We start from the raw sequence: 21,566 nt of genomic DNA on the forward strand, positions 1-21,566 counted from the left end.
CCCACTCCCCGTTTTTGGGATCCCTTCCCCAGTTTTGGAATCCCCCCCGGTTTTGGGATCCTCTCCCCGTTTTTGGGATCCGTTCCCCGTTTTTGGGTTTCCCCCCCCCCGTTTTTGGGATCCTCTCCCCGTTTTTGGGACCCCTCCCGGTTTTAGGTTCCCCCTCCCCGTTTTTGGGGTCCGTTCCCCGTTTTTGGGATTCCCCCCGGTTTTGGGATCCTCTCCCCGGTTTTGGGATCCGTTCCCCAGTTTTGGGATCCCCCCCCGGTTTTGGGATCCTCTCCCCGGTTTTGGGATCCGTTCCCCGTTTTTGGGGTCCGTTGCCCCCGTTTTTGGGGTACGTTGACCCCGGTTTTGGGATCCCCCCCGTTTTTGGGTTCCCCCCCCGGTTTTTGGGGTCCCCCTCCCCGTTTTCGGGATCCGTTCCCTCCCCCCCCCCCTCTCGCCGTTCCCCGGTCCCGCCCCCACCCCCGGTGCCCCGGGGCGCGGGCGCGGCTCCCCCCGCGCCTCCCCCGCGTGACCCAGCGCTCTGGAATTGGGCGGAGCGGCCGCGGGGACGCGCCAGCCACACCGGGACCCCTCCGGTACCGCCCAGGTACCCAACGGGACCCCTCCGGTACCGCCCAGGTACCGAACGGGACACACCGGGACCGCCCAGGGACCCAACGGGACACACCGGGACCCCTCCGGTAACGCCCAGGTACCGAACGGGACACACCGGGACCCCTCCGGTACCGCCCAGGTACCCAACGGGACCCTCCGGTACCGCCCAGGTACCCAACGGGACCCTCCGGTAACGCCCAGGGACCCAACGGGACCCTCCGGTACCGCCCAGGTACCGAACGGGACACACCGGGACCCCTCCGGTAACGCCCAGGTACCGAACGGGACACACCGGGACCCCTCCGGTACCGCCCAGGTACCGAACGGGACCCTCCGGTAACGCCCAGGGACCCAACGGGACCCCTCCGGTAACGCCCAGGTACCGAACGGGACACACCGGGACCCCTCCGGTAACGCCCAGGTACCCAACGGGACCCCTCCGGTACCGCCCAGGTACCCAACGGGACCCCTCCGGTACCGCCCAGGTACCCAACGGGACCCTCCGGTAACGCCCAGGGACCCACCGGGCTCCACCCAGACCCCTCCGGTACCGACCGGGACCCACCGGGACCCCTCCCCTTCCCACCGGGACCTCCCAGGTACCCCCCGGGACCCCCCCCGCGAGTACCGACCCCCAGGAGGGACCCCCGGGGGGGATTTTGGGGTGTCTGGGATGGGTCCGGACCCCCCGACTCAAATTTGGGGTCCTGGGGTGGGTCTGGAACCCCCACGGGTGGGATTTGGGGGTCCTGGGGTGGGGGTGACACCCCTGGGTGGGATTTTGGGGTCCCGAACCCCCCCCGGGTGGGATTTTGGGGTCTCGAGTGGAATTTTGGGGTCCTGAACCCCCCCCGGGTGGGATTTTGGGGTCTCGAGTGGGATTTTGGGGTCTCGAGTGGGATTTGGGGGTCCCGAACCCCCCCCGGGTGGGATTTTGGGGTGCCGGGGGTGGGGTGGGGGTGACACCCCCGGGTGTGTCCCCAATTCAGGGCCGGGGTCCCTCAAAACCTCCCCCAGAGCCCCAAATCCAACCCAAAGAACTCCCCAAAAATCCCTAAAACTCCTGAAAAAAAATCCCCAAAAAATCCTCAAAAAAATCCCCAAAAATCCCCCCCAAAAATCCCTAAAAAAATCCTCAGAAAAAAAAAACCCCAAAAATCACCCAAAAATTCCAAAATCTCCACCTAAATAACAAACCGAAAAATCCCCCCAAAAATCAAAGAAATCCCAAGAAAATCTCCCCCTAAAAAACCCTAAAAAAATTATTAAAATTTAAAAAAAATCCTCAAAAAATTCCAAAAAATCCCCCATCTCCCCCAAAAAATAAAAATTAAAAAAAACCCCAAAAATCCTCAAAAAAACTCAAAAAATCCCCCCAAAAATCCTAAAAATCCCCTCAAAATTAAATTTAAAAACCCACAAAAAAATCCTCCAAAAAATCTCAACAAATCCCCCAAAATTCCCACAAAAATAAAAATAAATTCCCCTAAAAATCCCCCCCAACATTTTATAGTCCATTAAACCCTCCAAAATAAAATAAAATAAAATAAAATAAAATAAAATAAAATAAAATAAAATAAAATAAGCAAAGAATATCCCAAAAAACCCAAAAAATCTCAGAAAATAAAAAAATCCCCCCCCCCAAAAAAAAGCCCCAAACCCCCCCAAATTCGGGGCTCTGGGGGTGCCCCGCTTGGGCCCCGCCCCGGGGGGTGTGGGCGTGGCCGCCCCCCCCCCCCCCCCGCGGTTAATTAGCGCTAATTACGGTAATTACGGTAATTACTGTTGTGCTCTGCGAGCCCCGGCGGGTCCGGGCACGCCCCGCTCGCGGCGTTCCCAGGATCGGGGCCGGGGGTGTCCCCAAAACGTCCCCAAAATATCCCCAAAATGTTCCCTAAATACCCCCAAAATATCCCCAAAATGTCCCCACAATATCCCCAAAATATCCCCAAAATGTCCCCAAAATTTTCCCCAAAATTTTCCCCAAAATGTCCCCACAATGTCCCCAAAATGTCCCCAAAACATCCCAAAAAGGTCCCCAAAATATCCCCAAAATGTCCCCAGAATTTTCCCCAAAACGTCCCCAAAATGTCCCCATAATATCCCCAATAATGTCCCCAAAATGTCCCCATAATATCCCCAATAATGTCCCCAAAATGTCCCCAAAACATCCCAAAAAGGTCCCCAAAATATCCCCAAAATTTCCCCAAATTATCCCCAAAATCTCGCCAAAATATTCCCAAAATTTTCCCCAAATTATCCCCAAAATCTCGCCAAAATATTCCCAAAATTTTCCCCAAAATGTCCCCAAAATGTCCAAAATCCCCCCCAAAATAACCGGGAGCCCCTCCCCGTCCTGAAATCCTTCCAAAAGTGCGAAAATTCGCCCCAAAAAGTTCTCAAATATTTGATAAAAAGCGCTCAAATCCTTTAAAAACCTGCTAAAATCCTCTCCAAAAGTGCCAAAATCAGCCCAAAAAGCCCCAAAATCCTCCTAAAAAAGTGCTAAAAGCTCCCTAAAAAGTGGTTAAATCACCCCAAAAGTGCTAAAATTGCCCTAAAAAGTGTTAAAATCAACCCGAAAAGGGGTAAAATTCCCCTAAAAATCCGCTAAAATCCTCAAAAAAACCCACAAAAATCGCCCCAAAAAGCGCTAAAATCCTCAAAAAAAAGCACAAAAATCGCCCAAAAAGCGCTAAAATCCTCAAAAAAAAGCACCAAAATTGCCCCAAAAGCGCTAAAATCCTCAGAAAAAGTGCTAAAATTCTTTTAAAACGAGCTAAAATCGTCTCAAAAATGCTAAAATCCCTCAAAAAAAGCGCTAAAATCACCCTAAAATGTGATAAAATCACCCCAAAAAGGGCTAAAATCACCCCAAAATGTGCTGAAATCCCCCCCAGAAAGCACCAAAATCCCCTAAACCCCATCAGGTGCCACCCCCTCAATGTCCCCAGGTGTCCCCTCAGTGTCCCCAAACCCCCCAGACCCCCCCAAATCCCCTTCCCCACCCCCGAGACCCCCCCAAAAAAAAACCCCTAAATGCACCCCAAAACCCCATAAATCCGTCCCAAAAAAGCCCTAAACCCCCCCAAAAAACCCCTCCAAAACCCCACAAACCCCATCAGGTGCCACCCCCCGGTGTCCCCCGGTGTCCCCCCAGTGTCACCAGACCCCCCCTAAAAAGTCACAGCCCCCCAAAAACCCCAAACCCACCCCAAAAAAAACCCCAGACTCGCCCCTCCAAAAAAAAGCCTCAAACACCCCAAAAAAAGCCCCAAAACCCCCCCAAAACCCCCCCAGACCCCATCAGGTGCCCCCCTCCCAATGTCCCCGGGTGTCCCCAAAGCCCCCAGACCCCCCAAAAAGCCCCAAACGCCCCCAATTTCCCCCCCCCCCCCCAGGATGGCGAGCGAGCGGCTGCGCAGCGCCCAGGACCTGCTGGACCTGACCTTCCAGTGTGAGCAGGGGCACCCCAAAATCCGGGGGGGACCCCAAAATGTGGGGGGACCCCGACCCTAAATCTGTGTGTGACCCCCACCCCTAAATCTGTGTGTGACCTTCACCCCAAATCCGGGGAGACCCCTAAATGTGGGGGGACCCCGACCCTAAATCTGTGTGTGACCCCCCCAACCCCAAATCCGGGGGGACCCCAAAATCTGGGGGGACCCCGACCCTAAATCTGTGTGTGACCCTCACCCCCAAATACGGGGGGACCCCTAAATGTGGGGGGAATCCCGACCCTAAATCTGTGTGTGACCTCCCACCCCAAAATCCGGGGGGGGACCCCTAAATGTGGGGGGAACCCCGACCCTAAATCTGTGTGTGACCCCCACCCCTAAATCTGTGTGTGACCCCCAACCCCAAATCCGGGGGGACCCCTAAATGTGGGGGGACCCCGACCCTAAATCTGTGTGTGACCCCCGACCCCAAATTCGGGGGGACCCCGACCCTAAATCTGTGTGTGACCCCCCACCCCAAATCTGTGTGTGCCCCAAATCTGGGGGTGCCCCCCACCCCAAATCCTTTATCCCCCACCCCAAATCTGTGCCCCTAAATCCCATTTTCCTACCCCAAATCCAGCCCTGGTCATGCAGCCCATGGACCCCAAATCCATGACCCCGGATCCTTTATTCCCACCCCAAAAACATGTTCCTAAATCCCATATTCTCACCCCAAATCCATGTTCCTAAATCCTGTATTCTTACCCCAAACCCATGTTCCTAAATCCCTTTTTCCCCAAATCCATGTTCCTAAATCCTTTATTCTCACCCCAAACCCATGTTCCTAAATCCCTTTTCCCACCTCAAAACCATGTTCCTAAATCCCGTATTCTCACCCCAAACCCATGTTCCTAAATCCCCTTTTCCCCCAAATCCATGTTCCTAAATCCTTTATTCTCACCTCAAACTCATGTTCCTAAATCCTTTATTCCCACCCCAAACCCATGACCCTAAATCCTGTATTCTCACCCCAAACCCATGACCGTGGATCCTTTATTCCCACCCCAAACCCATGTTCCTAAATCCCCTTTTCTCACCCCAAATCCAGCCCTGGCCATGCAGCACATGGACCTGAAGCAGGTGGAGCTGGACACGGCCGTGGAGGAATCCTTTACCCTCCATCCCAAATCCTTTATCCCCACCCCAAATCCCTGACCCTAAACCCAAACCCATGACCCCGAATCCTCACCCATGTTCCTAAATCCCCTTTTCTCACCCCATTTTCAGCCCTGGCCATGCAGCACATCGGCCTGAAGCAGGTGGAGCTGGACACGGCCGTGGCCAAAGTGGCCAAACCCTTTGTTCCCACCCCAAATCCCTGACCCTAAACCCAAACCCGCGTCCCCAAATCCTCACCCATGTTCCTAAATCCCCTTTTCTCACCCCATTTTCAGCCCTGGCCATGCAGCACATGGACCTGAAGCAGGTGGAGCTGGACACGGCTGTGGACAAATCCTTTACCCTCCATCCCAAATCCTTTATCCCCCATCCCAAATCCATGACCCCAAACCCATGACCCCAAATCCTCACCCATGTTCCTAAATCCCCTTTTCTCACCCCATTTTCAGCCCTGGCCATGCAGCACATGGACCTGAAGCAGGTGGAGCTGGACACGGCCGTGGCCAAAGTGGCCAAACCCTTTGTTCCCACCCCAAATCCCTGACCCTAAACCCAAACCCGCGTCCCCAAATCCTCACCCATGTTCCTAAATCCCCTTTTCTCACCCCATTTTCAGCCCTGGCCATGCAGCACATGGACCTGAAGCAGGTGGAGCTGGACACGGCTGTGGACAAATCCTTTACCCTCCATCCCAAATCCTTTATCCCCCATCCCAAATCCATGACCCCAAACCCATGACCCCAAATCCTCACCCATGTTCCTAAATCCCCTTTTCTCACCCCATTTTCAGCCCTGGCCATGCAGCACATGGACCTGAAGCAGGTGGAGCTGGACACGGCCGTGGCCAAAGTGGCCAAACCCTTTGTTCCCACCCCAAATCCCTGACCCTAAACCCAAACCCACGTCCCCAAATCCTCATCCATGTTCCTAAATCCCCTTTTCTCACCCCATTTTCAGCCCTGGCCATGCAGCACATGGACCTGAAGCAGGTGGAGCTGGACACGGCCGTGGCCAAGGTGGACGAGCTCTCCCGCCAGCTCGAGTCCCTCTGGACGGACGGGCCCGGACCCCCCCCCAAAGTGAGCCCCGGGAATTTTTTTTTTTTTTTTTTGGGGGGGGGGGGGAGGGATTTTGGGGAGGGGTCCCCGAATCCCCCCCCAATCCCCCTTAAATTCCCCTAAACCCCGTTTAACCCCTTCGTGCCCAGGAGCAGAGCAGCCCCGGCCGGAGCCGCTCGAGCCGCCGGAGCCTCCTGGGGGACGCTCTGGAATTGGGGGGGGGTCTCGGGGAGCCTTTGGGGCGACCCCCGCCCCATTTCCTGGGGGGGGCGGAGCCGGAACGAGCCCCCTCCCCTCGGCCCAAGGTGCTGGCGGTGCCCGGCCCGGGCAGAGCCCCCTCCCCACGCCCCCCCCCCTCCCTCCTCCTGCGGCCCTTCGAGCTCCTGGGGGGGCTCGGGGGGTCCCCGGGGGGGGCGTTCGGCACCGAGAGACCCCCGGCCCCCCCCCCGTACGAGGTGCAGGCGCTGTACCCGTCCCTGAGCGGCCCCCCTGGAACGTTCCGGACGCAGGGTGAGGGACACGGGGCGGGGGGGACATGGGGGGAGATAAGGGGGGGACATGGGGGGGAAAAGGGGGGGACATGGGGGGAGATAAGGGGGGGACATGGGGGGGACATAGGGGGGACATGGGGGGATAAAGGAGGGAAAAAGGGGGGGATATGGGGGGGATAAGGGGTGGACATGGGGGGGACATGGGGGGGACATGGGGGGATAAGGGGGAGATAAAGGAGGGAAAAAGGGGGGGACATGGGGGGGATAAGGGGGGGGACAGAGAGGGGACAAAGGGGGGGACATGGGGGGGATAAGGGGGGGGACATAGGGGGAAAAAGGGGGGGGACATGGGGGGGGAAATGGGGGGATAAAGGGGGGGACATGGGGGGAGATAAGGGGGGGAAAAACGGGGGGATAAGGGGGGGATAAAAGAGGGAAAACGGGGGGGACATGGAGGGGAAACGGGGGGGACGGGGGGGACAGAGAGGGGGACATGGGGGGCACAAGGCGGGGACAAGATGGGGACATGGGGACACAGAGAGGGGCTGCTCTGTGCTCGGGGGGGTTTGGGCCACCTGGGCTGTCCCTAAACCCTCCCGGGCTGTCCCCAACCCTGTCCCCGTGTCCCCATCTCTGTCCCAACCCGGTCCCCGTGTCCCCAACCCTGTCCCCAACCCGGTCCCCATGTCCCCATCTCTGTCCCAACCTGGTCCCCGTGTCCCCAACCCTGTCCCCGTGTCCCCAACCCTGTCCCCATCGCTGTCCCCGTGTCCCCAACCCTGTCCCTGTGTCCCCATCGCTGTCCCCATGTCCCCATCGCTGTTCCTGGGGTGTCCCCATCGCTGTCCCCGTGTCCCCAACCCTGTCCCCATCGCTGTCCCTGTGTCCCCATCGCTGTCCCCATGTCCCCAACCCTGTCCCCATCGCTGTCCCTGTGTCCCCATCACTGTCCCCGTGTCCCCAACCCTGTCCCTGTGTCCCCAACCCTGTCCCCGTGTCCCCATCGCTGTTCCTGGGGTGTCCCCATCACTGTCCCTGTGTCCCCAACCCTGTCCCCGTGTCCCCATTGCTGTTCCTGGGGTGTCCCCATCGCTGTCCCCGTGTCCCCAACCCTGTCCCCATCGCTGTCCCTGTGTCCCCATCGCTGTCCCCGTGTCCCCAACCCTGTCCCCATCGCTGTCCCTGTGTCCCCATCACTGTCCCCGTGTCCCCATCACTGTCCCCGTGTCCCCAACCCTGTCCCTGTGTCCCCAACCCTGTCCCCATCGCTGTCCCCACCCCAGATGACCTCGGCCTCAAGCGGCGGCCGCAGAAGAGTTGGAACGAGTCCGACCTGGACGTGGCCTACGAGAAAAAACCGGGGGGCTACGACCGTGAGAGGGGGGCTGGGGACACCTGGGGACACCTGGGGACACCTGGGGACACCTGGGGACATCGGGGGGCGGCACCTGATGGGGTTTATGGAGGTTTGGAGGGGCTTTTTGGGGGGGTTTGGGGCTTTTTTGGGGGGTCTCAGGGATGGGGAAGGGGATTTGGGGGAGCCTTGGGGGTCTGGGGACACCTGGGGACACCTGGGGACATTGGGGGGTGGCACCTGATGGGGTTTATGGGGGTCTGGGGGGGCTTTTTTGGGGCAATCTGGGGACGTTTTTTGGGGGAATCTGGGGACATTTTTTGGGGGAATCTGGGGACATTTTTTGGGGGAATCTGGGGACGTTTTTTGGGATTTGAGTTTGGCGAGGGAATTCCAGGATTTTTTTTGGGGGGGGGGTCTCTCTCCGAGCCCCCCCCCCCCCACCTTTTTAGGGTCGTGTGTGTCCCCCCCCCCATGACCTCGGTGTCCCCCCCTCCCCAGGGACCCCCGAGCCCCAAGGCCGCCCCTCGCTGGGGCTGTGGAGGGAATCCAGCCTGGATTCGGGCAAGGTGGGCCCCGAAATTTGGGATTTGGGCGGGGGGGGGGTCCCAAAGCTTAAACCCCCCCCCCAAAAAAAACCACACAAACCAAAAACCTTTTTAACCCTTTTATGCCATTTTAAACCCTTTTAAAACCCATTTTTAACGCTTTTAAAGCTCCATTTTAACCCATTTTAAGCCACTTTTAACCCTTTTAAAACTCATTTTTAACCCATTTTTAAAGCCCATTTTTAACCCCCATTTTTAACCCCTTTAAAGCCCTTTTAAAACTCCTTTTTAACCCATTCTTAACCCTTTTAACACCCGTTTTTAACCCCATTTTCAACCCTTTAAACTCCTTTTTTAAAAATCCCATCTTTAACCCTTTAAACTCCTTTTTAAACCCATCTTTAACCCTTTAAACTCCTTTTTTAACCCGTTTTCAACCCCATCTTTAACCCTTTAAACTCCCTTTTTAACCCCATCTTTAACCCTTTAAACTCCTTTTTTAACCCGTTTTCAACCCCGTCTTTAACCCTTCAAACCCCTTTTTTTAAACCCGATCTTTAACCCTTTAAACCCCTTTTTTAAACCCATTTTTAACCCCATCTTTAACCCTTTAAACTCCTTTTTTAAAACCCCATCTTTAACCCTTTAAACTCCTTTTTTAACCCATCTTTAACCCTTTAAACTCCTTTTTTAAACCCCATCTTTAACCCTTGAAACTCCTTTTTTTAAAATCCCATCTTTAACCCTTTAAACTCCTTTTTTAAGCCATCTTCAACCCCATCTTTAACCCTTTAAACTCCTTTTTTAAAACCCCATCTTTAACCCTTTAAACTCCATTTTTAATCCATTTTTAACCCCATCTTTAACCCTTTAAACTCCATTTTTAATCCATTTTTAACCCCATCTTTAACCCTTTAAACTCCTTTTTTAACCCCATCTTTAACCCTTTAAACCCCTTTTTTAACCCCATTTTCAACCCCATCTTTAACCCTTTAAACTCCCTTTTTAACCCCATCTTTAACCCTTCAAACCCCTTTTTTTTCAACCCCATCTTTAACCCTTTAAACCCCCTTTTTTTTTTTCCAACCCCATTTTCAACACCACCCCCCCCCCAATTTTTTTTTTTTTTTTTTATTTTTTTTTTTAAACCCCCTTTCCTCTCCCCAGGACGGCCCCTTCGGCTCCCACAGCGCCACTTTGCCGCGCAATTACAAGCTCTCCCCTCTGGAGCGGCGGCAGCAGCAGCAGCAGCAGCAGCAGCAGCAGCAGGAGCCCACGGTGGGGACATCGCCGCTGTCGCTGTCGCCGTTCCGGCCGCGGACGCTGCCCCGGGGGTGGCCCCTGGGCCCTCAGCACCCACAGCACCCACAGCAGCAGCACCCACAGCAGCAGCACCCACAGCAGCCGGTGTCGCGCATCCCCGTGCCCCCTCCGGCCGGGAGGCCCCCCCGCCACAAGCCCCTGCCCCTCTCCATGATCTTCCGCCTCCAGAACGCCTTCTGGGAGCAGGGGGGGCCCAGGGCGGCGCCCCCGGGCGGCGGCGGCGGCGGCGCCCCCCAAGCCGGGGGGACGCCGCGGGGGTCACCCCAAAAGCTGCCGGCGCTGGGCCCGGCGGGAATGGCTGGGGGGAAGGTGAGAGGGGTTTGGGGAGGGGGAAAAAAGGGGGGGGAAAAAGGGGGTTTTGGGGGGTAAAATGGGGATTTGGGGGGGGTAAAAAGGGGATTTGGGGAGGGTAAAATGGGGATTTTGGGGGGTAAAATGGGGATTTGGGGGGGTAAAAAGGGGATGGGGGAGTGAGAAGGGGATTTGGGGGGTAAAAAGGGAATTTGGGGCAGTAAGAAGGGGATTTGGGGGGGGTAAAAAGGGGATTTTGGGGGGTTTAGGGGGTGTTTGGGGGTGTTTGAGGGGGGTAAAAAGGGGATTTGGGGAGGGTAAAAAGGGGATTTTGGGGGGTAAGAAGGGGATTTTTGGGGATTTAGGGGTGTTTGGGGGGGTGAAAAGGGGATTGGGGGGGTAAAATGGGGATTGGGGGAGGTAAAAAGGGGATTTTGGGGAGTTTAGGGGTGTTTGGGTGTTTGGGGGTGTTTGAGGGGGGTAAAAAGGGGATTTGGGGAGGGTAAAAAGGGGATTTGGGGGGTTCAAGGGGGTAAAAGGGGGATTTTAGGGGGTAAAATGGGGATTTTGGGGTGTAAAATGGGGATTTGGGGGGGTAAAAAGGGGATGGGGGAGTGAGAAGGGGATTTGGGGGGTAAAAAGGGAATTTGGGGGGGTTTGGGGGATAAAAAGGGGATTTTGGGGGGGTAAAATGGGGATTTTGGGGGGTGTGAAAAGGGGATTTTGGAGGGGTTTGGGGGTAAAAAGGGGATTTGGGGGGTGTAAAAAGGGGATTTGGGGGGTGTAAAAAGGGGATTTTTGTGCTCTCCCCCTTTCCCCATCCCCAATTCCCGTGCTCCCCCCCCTCACCCCTTTTCCCCCTCCCCAGCTCCCACCCGCCCCGCGCCCCCCGAGCCTCCGGAGCCCGAGGCGGAGCTGGAGCGGCTCCTGCGCTGCTCGGACGCCGAGGGACCCCCGGAGGGTCCCCCCGAGGCGCCCCCGGAGGGTCCCCCCGAGGCGCCCCCGGAGGGTCCCCCCGAGGCGCCCCCGGCCCGCCCGCTCAGCCCCACGCGGCTGCAGCCGCTGCTGCCGCCCGAGGCCCGCAGGGTGCCCGAGTTCCAGGAGGTCGCCCGGGTTCTGGCGGAGATGCCGCGGCCGCTGAAGCGCCGGGGCTCCATGGAGCAGAGCCCCGGGCCCGCCGCCGCCCCGGCGCGCACCCGCCACTACCGGCAGCTGATCCCGCGCCTGCTGCACCGGCCCGGCACGGCCGCCGCGCCGGGGGAAGGCGGCGGGGAGGCGGCGCTGCCGCTGTCGCCTCCTCCTCCTCCTCTTCCTCCTCCTCCTCCTCCTCCTCCTCCTCCTGCTGCTGCCCTGGAGGGTTCGGCCCCGGTGGCACCGGCGGCGGCGGCGGCCGGGGGAGCGGGGCAGGTGCCGGTGAGTGGGGACGGGCGGTGGCGTTGTCGCTGTGGGACCCTCCCCAAGTGTCACTGTCACTGGGGACACTCCCCCAAGTGTCACACGGTGTCCCTGTGCCTCTGAGACCCCCGAGGTGTCATTGTCCCCTGGAATGCCCCGGGGGTGTCCTCGGTGTCCCCAAGGTCCCCGGGCTGGTGTCCCCAAGGTCTGGGGGTGTCCCAGGGTGGTGTCCCCAATGCCCGGGGCTGTCCCGGGCTGATGTCCCCAGTGTCCAAGGCCATGTCCCCAATGTCCGGGGCTGTCCCGGGCTGGTGTCCCCAGTGTCCAAGGCCATGTCCCCAATGTCCGGGGCTGTCCCGGGCTGGTGTCCCCAGTGTCCAAGGCCACGTCCCCAATGTCCGGAGCTCTCCCAGGGTGGTGTCCCCAGTGGCCAGGGCTGTCCCGGGCTGGTGTCCCCAATGTCAAAGGTGATGTCCCCAATGCCCGGGGCTGTTCTGGGGTGGTGTCCCCAGTGTCCAAGGCGATGTCCCCAATGTCCGGGGCTGTCCCAGGGTGGTGTCCCCAATGTCCGGGGCTGTCCCGGGCTGGTGTCCCCAGTGTCCAAGGCGATGTCCCCAATGCCCGGGGCTGTCCCAGGGTGATGTCCCCAGTGTCCAAGGCCATGTCCCCAATGTCCGGGGCTCTCCCAGGGTGGTGTCCCCAGTGTCCAAGGCCATGTCCCCAGTGTCCGGAGCTCTCCCAGGGTGGTGTCCCCAGTGTCCAGGGCTGTCCCAGGCTGGTGTCCCCAGTGTCCAAGGCCATGTCCCCGCTGTGGCAGGAGCTGCGCTCGGCCCTGCGCGACCCCTCCTCGCCGCGGCGCCGCCCCGGGGCGCGGGTGCGGCTGAACCCGCTGGTGCTGCTGCTGGACGCGGCCCTGACCGGAGAGCTGGACGTGGTGCAGCAGGCGGTGGCAGAGGTGACAATGGGGACAGCAGGGACACTGGGGACAGTGGGGAGGGACAGTGGGAGCTGGACGTGGTGCAGCAGGCGGTGGCAGAGGTGACAATGGGGACAGGGGACACCAGGGGGACAGTGGGGACACTGGGGGGACAGCAGGGACAGGAGGGGACACTGGGGACACTGGGGGACAGTGGGAGCTGGACGTGGTGCAGCAGGCGGTGGCAGAGGTGACAATGGGGACATCGGGAGGACAGCGGGGACAAGGTGGGGACAAGGTGGGGATGGAGAGGGGGACACGGAGAAGGGGTTGGGGACAGTGGGGACAGTGGGGACAGGTGGGGACAGTGGGGACAGGGAGTTGGTAACTTTGGGTACAGTGGGGACAGGGGGTTGGGGACATTGGGGCTGGGTGACAATGGGGACACCAGGGCTGTCCCCAGGGGTGTCCCGGGGTGGCAGTGAGGGGACAGCAGGGACAGCCGGGTGGCAGTGAGGGGACACGCCTGGCTGTCCCCAGCTGAACGACCCGAGCCAGCCCAACGACGAGGGCATCACGGCGCTGCACAACGCCATCTGCGGCGCCAACTACGCCATCGTGGAGTTCCTGATCGCCAGCGGCGCCAACGTCAACTCCCCCGACAGCCACGGGTGGTGAGGGACAGTGGGGACAATGGGGGGGACAGTGGGGACAATGGGGACAATGGGGGGGACAATGGGGACGATGGGGATAATGGGGATAATGGGGACAATGGGGACAATGGGGATAATGGGGACAATGGGGATAATGGGACATGGGGACAATGGGGACAATGGGGCGGACAATGGGGACATGGGGGACAATGGGGATAATGGGGACAATGGGGATAATGGGGACATGGGGGACAATGGGGATAATGGGGACAATGAGGGGGAGAATGGGAACATGGGGCAATGGGGGGACAATGGTGGGGACAATGGGGACAATGGGGGACAATGGGGATAATGGGGACAATGGGGACAGTGGGGATAATGGGGACAATGGGCATAATGGGGACAATGGGGATAATGGGGACAATGAGGGGGATAATGGGGACATGGGGCAATGGGGGGACAATGGGGGGACAATGGGGACAATGGGGATAATGGGGATAATGGGGACATGGGGACAATGGGGACAATGGGGACAATGGTGGGGACAATGGGGACAATGGGGGACAATGGGGGAACATGAGGGGACACAGGGGACAGTGACTTAAGGGACTTGCAGGGTGGGGCAGGACAACAACTTTTGGGGGTGGCCCCTCAACTTTTGGGGGTGGTCCCCCCAACTTTCGGGGGTGGCCCCCCCAACTTTCGGGGCGCATCCCCCGCATTTTCGGGGTTTTGCAGGACCCCCCTGCACTGCGCGGCCTCGTGCAACGACACCGGCGTGTGCGTGGCCCTGGTGCGGCACGGCGCCGCCATCTTCGCCACCACGGCCAGCGACGGCAGCCTGGCGGTGGAGAAATGCGACCCGTACCGCGAGGGCTACGCCGACTGCTCCAGCTACCTCACTGGTCTGTACTGGGAGCACTGGGAGGGACTGGGAATGACTGGAAGCGACTGGGGATGTGGGGTTATGGGGTACTGGGATTGGGGGTTTATGGGGTTTATGGGGTTTATGGTGCGACCCGGACCGCGAGGGCTACGCCGACTGCTCCAGCTACCTCACTGGTGTGTACTGGGAGCCACTGGGAGCCACTGGGGATATGGGGGATGTGGGGTTATGGGTACTGGGATCGGGGGTTTATGGGGTTTATGGGGTTTATGGTGTGACCTGACTGCTCCAGCTCCCTCACTGGTGTGTACTGGGAGCAACTGGGAGGGACTGGGAACGACTGGGAGCGACTGGGAGGGACTGGGGACATGGGGGATGTGGGGTTATGGGTACTGGGATTGGGAACTGGGGATATTGGGGGTTTATGGTGCGACCCGTACCGCGAGGGCTACGCCGACTGCTCCAGCTCCCTCACTGGTGTGTACTGGGAGCACTGGGAGCCACTGGGAGGGACTGGGAGCCACTGGGGATATGGGGGATGTGGGGTTATGGGTACTGGGATCGGGGGTTTATGGGGTTTATGGGGTTTATGGGGTTTACGGTGTGACCTGACTGCTCCAGGTCCCTCACTGGTCTGTACTGGGAGCAACTGGGAGCCACTGGGAGGGACTGGGGGTTATGGGGAGATTTGGGGTTTCTGTCAGTACGGCAGCACGGGGGTGGTTTGGGGGTCTCTGAGTGGTTTTGGGGTGACATTTTGTGTTTTGGGGTGACATTTTGTGTTTTGGGGTGACATTCTGTGTTCCGGGGCGTCCCCGCAGAGGTGGAGCAGGGCATGGGCGCGCTCAACAGCGGGGTCGTGTTGGGTGGGGATTTTTGGGGATTTTTGGGGACATTTGGGGTTTCTGTCACTATGGTGGTACCGGGGCGGTTTTGGGGTGACATTCTGTGTTCCGGGGTGTCCCCGCAGAGGTGGAGCAGGGCATGGGCGTGCTCAACAGCGGCGTGGTGTACGCGCTCTGGGATTACAGCGCCGAGTTCGGGGACGAGCTCTCGTTCCGCGAGGGGGAGCCGGTGACCGTCCTGCGCCGCGAGCCCCCCGAGGAGCTCGACTGGTGGTGGGGGTCCCTCTACGGCCACGAGGGATACGTGCCCCGCAACTACTTCGGGGTGAGGGGGGCTCTGGGGGTCGTCTGAGGGGCCCGGGGTAGTTGGGGAGGGGTCCCGTAGGGGTTAAATCCATTGGGGAGGGGTCTCAGGGGGGGTAAATCCATTGGGGAGGGGTCCTATAGGGGAATAAATCCATTGGGGAGGGGTCCCATAGGGGAATAAATCCATTGGGGAGGGGTCTTAGAGGGGATAAAGAGTTTGGGGAGGGGTCCTATAGGGGATAAAGGGTTTGGGGAGGGGTCCTGTAGGGGATAAAGGGTTTGGGGAGGGGTCCTGTAGGGGATAAATCCATTGGGGAGGGGTCCTGTAGGATCATTTGAGCTCATGTTGCTGTTGACTGGGGGTCCCTGAGGTCATCTGAGGGTGGTGGGGTATTTGGGGAGGGGTCTTAGGGGGGGGTAAATCCATTGGGGAGGGGTCCTATAGGGGAAAAATCCATGTGGGAAAGGTCTTAGAGGGGGTAAATCCGTTGGGGAGGGGTCCTGTAGGGGATAAATCCATTGGGGAGGGGTCTTAGGGGTTAAATCCATTGGGGAGGGGTCCCATAGGGGAAAAAGGCTTTGGGGAGGGGTCTTAGAGGGGGTAAATCCATAGGGGAGGGGTCCCATAGGGGTTAAATCCATTGGGGAGGGGTCCCGTAGGGGTTAAATCCATTGGGGAGGGGTCTTAGGGGCTAAATCCATTGGGGAGGGGTCCTATAGGATAATTTGGGGAGGGGTATTTTTTGGGGGGGGTTGGGTTTTTTGGGATTGGATTTTTTTGGGTTTTTTTGAGTTTTTTTGGGGTTGAGTTTTCTTGGTGTTGGGATTTTTTGGGGTTGGGTTTTTATTGGGGTTGAGGGGTTTATTTGGGGTTTGGATTTTTTTGGGATTGGGATTTTTTTGGGGATTAGGATTTTTTGGGTTTTGTTTCTTGGGATTGTTTTTTTGGGTTTTTTTGGGGTCAGATTTTATTTTCTGGGGTTGGGTTTTTTTGGGGTCAGGTTTTATTTTTTGGCTCAGGTTTTATTTTTTGGGGTTGGGTTTTATTTTTTGGGGTCAGGTTTTATTTTTTGGGGTTAAGGTTTTTGGGATTAGGATTTTTTTGGGATTGGGATTTTTTTTGGATTGGGATTTTTTTGGGGATTGGGATTTTTTGAGATTGGTTTTTTGGGTTTTTTTTGGGGGTTAGATTTTCTTTTTTGGCTCAGGTTTTATTTTTTGGGGTTGGGTTTTATTTTTTTGCTCAGGTTTTATTTTTTGGGGTTGGGTTTTATTTTTTGGGGTCAGGTTTTATTTTTTGGGGTTGAGGTTTTTGGGATTAGGATTTTTTTGGGATTGGGATTTTTTTGGGATTGGAATTTTTTGGGGGATTAGGATTTTTTTGTTTTTTTTTTTTTTGGGATTGGTTTTTTGGGGGTCAGGTTCTATTTTTTGGGTTGGGTTTTATTTTTTTGGCTCAGGTTTTATTTTTTGGGGGTTGGGGGTTTTTGGGATTGGGATTTCTTTTGGGATTGGGATTTTTTTGGGGATTGGGATTTTTTGGGATTGTTTTTTGGGGTTTTTTTGGGGTTAGGTTTTCTTTTTTGGCTCAGGTTTTATTTTTTGGGGTCGGGTTTTATTTTTTTGGCTCAGGTTTTATTTTTTGGGGGTTGGGGTTTTGGGATTGGGATTTTTTTTGGGATCGGTTTTTTTAGGGTTTTTTTGGGGTGGGGGTCTCACCTCCCTTTCCCCCCCCAGCTCTTCCCAAGGGTCCGGCCACAAAAGAAGAAAATCTGAGGGGGGGGTCCCAGCCCCCTCCCCCACCCCAAACTGGGACACGCCCCCTTTGCTGTCCCCTCCCCCCCCCGTGGTGCCTCCCCCTTTTTCCTTTTTTTGGGATTTTTTTGGGAATAAAAACCTTTGGATGCTCCTGGGGGGGTTTTTTGTCATTTTTTGGGAGGGGGGGGGTGACAGGAGGGGACACACGAGGTGACACCGGTACCAGAGCAGAATTTATTGATGGGGACACCCCAAAATCCTTCCCCAAAAAACCTCGAAATCCTTCCCCAAAATCCTCAAAAAAAACCCTCAAAATCCCCCTCAAAATCCCCCCAAATCCTTCCCTAAAATCTCCCCCAAAATCCTTCCCAAAATCCCCCAAAACCCCAAAATCCTTCCCCAAAAAAACCTCGAAATCCTTCCCCAAAATCCTCCAAAATTCCCTCAAAATCCGTCCCCAAAAAACTCAAAATCCATCCCCAAAACCCCAAAATCCCCCTCAAAATTCCCCCAAAATCCTTCCCAAAATCCCCCAAAACCCCAAAATCCTTCCCAAAAATCCTTCCCCAAAATCCCCCCAAAAAAACCCCAAAATCGGGCCGGGAATTTTGGGGGAGGGGTCCTGGGGGGGTTCCCGGAGGTCTTGGGGGCTCCTGGGGGAATTTGGGAAGGTTCTGGAAGGTTCCAAGGGGATCTACGATGGTTCTGGAAAGTTCCGGAAGGTTCCATGGGGATCTGTGATGGTTCTGGAGGATCTGGGAGGGTTCCGGAAGGTTCCATGGGGATCTGTGATGGTTCTGGAGGATCTGGGAAGGTTCTGGAAGGTTCCACGGGGATCTGGGAGGGTTCTGGAAGGTTTCAGAAGGTTCCATAGGGATCTGTGATGGTTCTGGAAAGTTCTGGAAGGTTCCAGGGGTATCTGGGAGGGTTCTGGAGGATCTGGGAAGGTTAGGGAAGGTTCCATGGGGATCTGGGAAGGTTCTGAGAAGGTTCTGGAAGGTTCCAAAGCCACCAATCCCTACTTCCCAGCCATGAGGGCGTTGCGGAGCACCACGATGACGGAGCCGCTCTGGGAAGGTTCTGGGGGAGCTGGGAAGGTTCCGGAAGGTTCCATGGGGATCTATGATGGTTCTGAGGGACCTGGGAAGGTTCTGGAAGGTTCCAGGAGATGTTCCCATCAGGAATTCTCTATTTCCCAGCCATGAGGGCGTTGCGGAGCACCACGATGACGGAGCCGCTCTGGGAAGGTTCTGGGGGAGCTGGGAAAGTTCCGGAAGGTTCCATGGGGATCTGTGATGGTTCTGGAGGATCTGGGAAGGTTCTGAGGGACCTGGGAAGGTTCCGGAAGGTTCCATGGGGATCTGTGATGGTTCTGGAGGATCTGGGAAGGTTCTGAGGGACCTAGGAAGGTTCCGGAAGGTTCCATGGGGATCTGTGATGGTTCTGGAGGATCTGGGAAGGTTCTGAGGGACCTAGGAAGGTTCCGGAAGGTTCCATGGGGATCTGTGATGGTTCTGGAGGATCTGGGAAGGTTCTGAGGGACCTGGGAAGGTTCTGGAAGGTTCCAGGAGATGTTCCCATCAGGAATTCTCTATTTCCCAGCCATGGGGGCGTTGCCGAGCACCACGATGACGGAGCCGCTCTGGGAAGGTTCTGGGGGAGCTGGGAAGGTTCCAGAAGGTTCCGGAGATGCCCATCCCTATTTGCCAGCGATGAGGGGGTTGCGGAGCACCACGATGACGGAGTCCCCGCGCAGGAACATCTTGGAGATGTAGCGGTCCTTGTTGACGGGCTTGGACTTCTTCTTGCCTTTGCCGCTCTTGGGCACCTCCGTCCACATCTCCTTGACGTTCTCCAGCACCATGTTACAGTGCCTGGGAGGGGGGGGAGAAAAACGGGGGGTTTTGGGGGGGAAAATGGGGATTTGGGAAAAAAAACCAAAAAAAAAAGGGGTTTTGGGGTCAGGAAATGGAGTTTGGGGGGAAAAATGGGGTTTTGGGGGAAAACGGGATTTTTGGGAAAAAAAGTGGGGGTTTTGGGGGGAAAAATGGGGATTTGGGGGTTAAGAATGGGGTTTTGGGGAGAAAAATGGGGATTTTGGGGGGGAAAATGGAGATTTTGGGGAAAATGGGGATTTTGGGGGGAAATGGGGATTTGGCAAGAAAATGGGGTTTTGGAGGGGAAAAAAATGGGGATTTTGGGGTCAGGAAATGGAGTTTGGGAGGGAAAATAGGATTTTTTGGGGAAAAATGGGAATTTTAGGAAAAAAAAGGGATTTTGGGGGGAAAAATGGGGATTTGGGGGGTAAAATGGGATTTTGGGGAAAAATGGTGGTTTTGGGATCAGGAAATGGAGTTTGGGGGAAAAACGGGGATTTTGGGGGGGAAACTGGGGATTTTGGAGTCAGGAAATGGAGTTTGGGAGGAAAAAAGGGAATTTTGGGGGAAAACAGGGATTTTGGGGAAAAATAAGGGATTTTGGGGGAAAAAAAGATGGGGATTTTGGGGGGAAATGGAAGGATACTGTAGGAAGACTGATGTGACCCTGGGGACACCACAGGGGCCTTGGGGACACCTTGGGGACAATGAAAACCCCGGAGATGAATCTGTTGAAGGCCCAGGAGAGCTCTTGAAGCCACTGAGCTGAACTTGGGGTTACACTGGGGATACCGAGGGGACACTGAGGACACCATGGGGACACGATAGGGACCCTGGGGACACCTTGGGGACCCTGGGGACACCTTGGGGACACTGAAAACCCTGCAGATGAATCTGTTGAAGGCCCGGGGCACCCCTTGAGGCCACTGAGCTGAACTTGGGAGAACCGAGGCCACCACAGGGACACCGTGGGGACGCTGATCTGACTCAGGTGACACCTTGGGGAGCCAGGTGACACCTTGGTGGCAGCGAGGACGCACCTGTCGAAGGCTTTGACGCGGCCCAGCAGCTTCTTGTTGTTGCGGCAGTTGATGAGCACCTGGGTGTTGTTCTTGACGCTCTGCGTCAGCACCGACAGCGGGCCCGTGTTGAACTCCTCCTCCTCGCGCTTCTGCAGCTCCTCGGGCGTCATCTCGCTCTTGGGCTTGTTCAGCAGGCTCCTGGGGACATTGGGGACACCGAGGGACATCAGGGACATCGTGGGGACATCAGGATACCAGGGGGACATCATGGAAATCAGGGGAACATCAAGGGAACAGGGGGACATGGAGATCGTTCTTTGGGGTCATCTTGCTCTTGGGCTTGTTCAGCAGGCTCCTGGGGACAATGGGGACATCAGGGACATCGTGGGGACATCAGGATACCAGGGGGACATCATGGAAATCAGGGGAACATCAAGGGAACAGGGGGACATGAGAACGTTCTCTGGGGTCATCTCGCTCTTGGGCTTGTTCAGCAGCTCCTGGGGACACCAGGGGGACGTTGGGGACACCAGAATACCAGAGGGACATCATTGGGACATCAGGATATCATGGGGACATTATGGAAATCAAGGGAACAAGGGGATATGGGGACATGGAGGGACATGGAGAACGTTTCTGCAGCTCCTTGGGGGTCATCTCGCTCTTGGGCTTGTTCAGCAGCTCCTGGGGACAGTGGGGGACATCATGGTGACACTGGGACATGTGGGGACAGCATGGGGACACCTGGATCCTGCAGACAGGGATGTAACAGGACAAGGCAGGACAGGTTTGGGTACACCAGGACAGGTTTGGGGACACTGGGACCGGTCTGGGGACAGGTCTGAGGACACTGGACAGGGATGGGGACAGGTTTGGGGACACCAGGACAGGTTCAGGGACAGGTTCAGTGACACCGGGACAGGTTTGGGGACACCGGACCGGTTTGGGGACAGCGGCAGGCCCAGCACAGCGACAAAACCAAGCCCAGGCCCAGGCCCGGGCCCAGCCCCGTTCCGCCTCCCCCCGTTCCCCCATTCCTCAGTTCCGCCTCTCTCCGGTTCCCCCCGCTCGCCGCTCCCCTCCCGGTTCTCCCGCCGCTCCCCATTCCGGTTCTCCCCCCATTTCCCCGCGGATTTTCCCCTTTTCCCCCCGTTTTTTCCCGGTTTTTCCCCGTTTTTCCCCCGCCGCTCTCACATGGCTGCCGCTCTGCCGCTCCCGCCGCTCCCGCTGCGCTTCCGGGGCACGGCCTGGGCGGAGCCACTTCCGGGTCGCCGCGGGGGCTGCGGCCAATGGGAGAAGGAGGTGGGCGTGGCTATAGATGAATGGGCGTGGCCAAGACGAGGGGGCCTGGCCTCAGGGGAGTTTGGGGGTCCCAGAGGGGATTTTGGGGGAATTTTGTGGGGGTCTGAGGGCAATTTTGGGGGTCTCAGAAGGGATTTGGGGAATTCACGGGGGTTTTGGGGGTCCTAGAGGGGTTTGGGGGTCCCAGAGTGAATTTGGGGATATTTTGAGGGATTTTGGCGGTGCCTGAGGGGAATTTGGGGGTGCCTGAGGGGAATTTGGGGGAATTCAGGGGGGTTTTGAAGTCCCGGGGGGAATTTTGGGGTCCTAGAAGGGGTTT

The 21,566-nt window shown here is 57.0% G+C and overlaps 2 protein-coding genes across 2 annotated transcripts; one reads left to right on the top strand and one right to left on the bottom strand.

Annotated features, from left to right (window-relative positions):
• Positions 1-1,041: 1,041 nt before the first annotated feature.
• On the top strand, positions 1,042-17,141 carry PPP1R13L (protein phosphatase 1 regulatory subunit 13 like). The gene is made up of 13 exons (XM_066570127.1): positions 1,042-1,202; positions 4,005-4,060; positions 6,180-6,301; positions 6,430-6,790; positions 8,055-8,144; positions 8,627-8,694; positions 9,841-10,279; positions 11,156-11,673; positions 12,500-12,637; positions 13,139-13,272; positions 13,990-14,156; positions 15,108-15,307; positions 17,026-17,141. Exons 2-13 carry the CDS (start codon positions 4,006-4,008, stop codon positions 17,062-17,064), a joined length of 2,331 nt encoding a protein of 776 aa, XP_066426224.1. The 5' UTR covers positions 1,042-1,202; position 4,005; the 3' UTR covers positions 17,065-17,141.
• A 116-nt stretch (positions 17,142-17,257) lies between these two features.
• SNRPD2 (small nuclear ribonucleoprotein D2 polypeptide) lies at positions 17,258-21,186 on the bottom strand. The gene is made up of 3 exons (XM_066570131.1): positions 21,140-21,186; positions 19,964-20,143; positions 17,258-18,920 (listed from the first exon to the last, which is right to left on the bottom strand). Coding segments are annotated over exons 1-3 (357 nt in total). The 5' UTR covers positions 21,142-21,186; the 3' UTR covers positions 17,258-18,745.
• Between the last annotated feature and the right edge of the window lie 380 nt (positions 21,187-21,566).

This window comes from Molothrus aeneus, unplaced genomic scaffold (assembly GCF_037042795.1).
Source record: "Molothrus aeneus isolate 106 unplaced genomic scaffold, BPBGC_Maene_1.0 scaffold_214, whole genome shotgun sequence".
NCBI classification, from domain to species: domain Eukaryota; kingdom Metazoa; phylum Chordata; class Aves; order Passeriformes; family Icteridae; genus Molothrus; species Molothrus aeneus.

Excerpts from the sequence above, each read along its gene's own strand:
- PPP1R13L (XM_066570127.1), top strand. The coding sequence starts at position 4,006 with ATGGCGAGCGAGCGGCTGCGCAGCGCCCAGGACCTGCTGGACCTGACC. Across the intron at positions 8,695-9,840 it reads CCAGCCTGGATTCGGGCAAG|GACGGCCCCTTCGGCTCCCA; the intron begins GTGGGCCCCGAA and ends TCCTCTCCCCAG. Across the intron at positions 12,638-13,138 it reads TGCAGCAGGCGGTGGCAGAG|CTGAACGACCCGAGCCAGCC; the intron begins GTGACAATGGGG and ends GGCTGTCCCCAG.
- SNRPD2 (XM_066570131.1), bottom strand. Across the intron at positions 18,921-19,963 it reads CGCGTCAAAGCCTTCGACAG|GCACTGTAACATGGTGCTGG; the intron begins GTGCGTCCTCGC and ends CCCCCCTCCCAG.